This window comes from Notechis scutatus, chromosome Z (assembly GCF_049901735.1).
Source record: "Notechis scutatus isolate UNSWTSFEM ecotype Mainland chromosome Z, rNotScu1.2, whole genome shotgun sequence".
In the NCBI taxonomy this organism is placed as follows: Eukaryota; Metazoa; Chordata; class Lepidosauria; order Squamata; family Elapidae; genus Notechis; species Notechis scutatus.
This window is the reverse complement of record NC_142025.1, coordinates 107,737,644-107,740,669: the sequence shown is the minus strand read 5'-3', so window position 1 is coordinate 107,740,669 and position 3,026 is coordinate 107,737,644. Positions and strand designations below refer to the sequence as shown.

The 3,026-nt window shown below is 33.8% G+C and overlaps 1 protein-coding gene across 1 annotated transcript; it reads right to left on the bottom strand.

Moving 5' to 3' along the window:
- Positions 1-1,106: 1,106 nt before the first annotated feature.
- LOC113425633 (olfactory receptor 14A16-like) lies at positions 1,107-2,021 on the bottom strand. Its single transcript, XM_026687857.1, has one exon. The coding sequence runs from the start codon at positions 2,019-2,021 to the stop codon at positions 1,107-1,109; it is 915 nt and encodes a 304-aa protein (XP_026543642.1).
- Between the last annotated feature and the right edge of the window lie 1,005 nt (positions 2,022-3,026).

The following is a 3,026-nucleotide window of genomic DNA, read 5'->3' as shown; positions in this document are numbered from 1 at the left end:
TCTCTGCTGAGCCCTTTTGACCGGTGCTGCAATGTGGGCACCCCAGGTCAGGTCCTCTTTTAGAGTAACACCCAGAAACTTAAAACTGGCCACTTGCTCTACTCGGTCTCCATAGACAGAGAGAGGGGAAAAGAGAGAAATATGGGCTACTCTATAAATTATTACTTTCTTATTTACACAGTATGCTAAATTATAATTTCTTGATTTGGGGTTAATACACCATTGAGGTTATAGTTAATAGCTTTTATTATTGTGATTTATGATTGTTTGTTTTGAGATTCCGCAAATTATAAAACCACTAATCCTATGGTGACATAGGAAACTATTTCTGTAATAAAATACTCCAAACAACTTCTTCTGTTAGATGTTTCAAGACCCGAACAATCCAGTGAAGGCATGAGGAAAAATGCTCATAAACAGATTTGCAGAAATCTAATATCTATTTTATCTTTACTTTTGATAGAATGCTGACTTCTTTCATAAAACAAGGGACTCACGTGGACATCTCTAGATGGAACTAGAATTAGAAAAACTTTTAAAGAGATAGGAATCATTTTATTGCACAAAATGTGAATAGATTAGAATTCATGGATTACTAAGAAACAAACACACACACACACACACACACAAACCTCAAAAGTTGAGTTTAATCAGCAAAGCAGAGCAAAACAATAACTTTAACAATGAAATATAACATACTTTTAAAAATTTAGTTTCAATTGGATACTCCGCTGATTCTGTTAATGTTTTAAGAGAAGATAGAAATGGTATAAAGAGTAAAATATATTTTGATATAAATCTCTCACACCACCAGTTGCATTAAACTCTGTACCTAAAACATAAATTGTCAGCATGTGGAATGTCAGAGCTGTCAAACATTCATATTTATAATATGTAAAGTGCATTGACAGTAATTAGGAATGTAGCACATTGGCAAAGCAACAAGTGGAGTACTTAAAGTTCTTCTGGTTTGAGAGGTTGTATATGCTACATCCAAATTATCTCTTTCTACCATATTATTTTATTCACAGAGGTAAAAGGAAAGACAGAAAAACAAAATAAAAAAACTATGGGGAAGGAAATATAAACAACAATAAAAGAATTTATCAAAACCTCCGCATTTGAGAAAGGACATATTTAATATTTTTATTTCTCATGCTATAGATGATTGGATTGAACAGGGGTGGAAGGAGGGCATACAAAACAGTCAAACTAAAATCTAAGTAAGATGGAGTGTTAGAGGAAGGTCTCAGATAGGCAATGCATCCACTTAGTAACAATATAGACACTACTGTAAGATGGGGAATACAAGTAGATAAGGCCTTTTGTCTTCCTTTTTCAGAAGGGATTCTTAATACTGTCTTGAAGATCACTGCATAAGATACAATGATAAAAGTAAAACAACCTAGTCCAGCTGTGATACTGACTACAAGAATTCTAGCCTCAAGTAGATTTAATCCAGAACAGGATAGTTTTAGCAAGTGTGGAATTTCACAGAAGAATTGGTTGACCACATTAGAACAAAAAAGGATGGAAAAAGTGCCAGTAGTATGCAACATTCCACAGAGCAGACCTGAAACCCACACTAGAATGATTATTTCAGTGCAGGCTTTCCAATTCATCACCATCTCGTAGTGCAGTGGGTGACAAATAGCAACATACCGATCATATGCCATGACAGTCAGGAGGGCAAAATCAGACACTACAAAGGAAATAAAGAGAAAGTTCTGAGCAGTACAACCAAAGTAAGAGATGCATCTGTTATCCATGAGAGAATTTATCATGGATTTGGGCACAATGACTGAAACAATGCCAATGTCCTGCAAAGCTAAATTCATGAGAAAGAAGTACATGGGGCTGTGTAGTCGATGGTCAAAAGCTACTGCAGAGATGATGAGAAGATTGGTGGTTACAGTTGCCAGATATAACCCAAAGAAGAAAAAGAAATGCAAAAGCTGCAGATGCCGATTTTTTGAGAATTCGAAAAGCAGAAAGTAAAACACTGCAGTTTGATTCTTCATATTTCATTTATGACAAAACTGGCATAACTGCAAGGAAAGCAGAGAAATTCAGTTAGATAAAATTTTGGAGGTGGCATTTTTCTATATGGCGAGTATAGAAAACATCAACAAACATAAAACATGGATGGAATGAACAGAGGACCAGAAAACAGGAATGTAGGATAGGGATATTAGAGTACATGCTTTTCTATTTTTACCCATATGTATTAAAGGGCCAACCACCAAGCTCTTATTTTTCCTTCTTTCATCTTTTCAGTTGTGTTATCTCAAAAGGGTTGGTTAGGAGTAGAGCAAAGTTGGTTCAGGTCTACCTTCATCGATCAAAGATTACTTTGAATAATTGGACCCCTGATAATGTGTCTTCACACCTAAAGTGTTGGAAAATTGGAGAATTCCAATGGATGGGTGCATTAAGCTTCTAGAAGAAAAACATGCATATCTACCCAATAAATATAAAAATAATTTGCTATATCTCTTACTTGGAAATCTTGAGAGCAGCCATTTCCTCTTTGTATAATTTGTTTCTCTGTATGTTTATGTAAATGATGTCAATGCTTCTTCTTAATTTTCCTACCACATATTAGGCTAATATAACAATATAGAAAACTTTTAAACTAATACATAAATATAAGATTATTAAACATATATTCAGTGGCATATTGTTTAACATACTGTTTTAGATACAATATATTGTAACTGCTGTTTTGATATTCCCTTGGTGATAAAGACACAGTTATACCTCTATTAAATACATTTAATCAAAAGATGGCAAATATTAATAGAATAAATTAATAAATCCCCTTATCCAACAATCAGAAAGAAATGAAAACAGTTTGAGAAAGCAGTATCCCATCCAATTTAAATCAATAATGTCTGTAGTGGAGTTTGGACAGAAAATGAGACACAACCTATTGCATCTTTGAACTCTGACATCTCAGCATTTTTTCAACAATGTTAAATGTTATGTAAGCACATTTTCAACAACAATACTTAACTTGTTTAAAA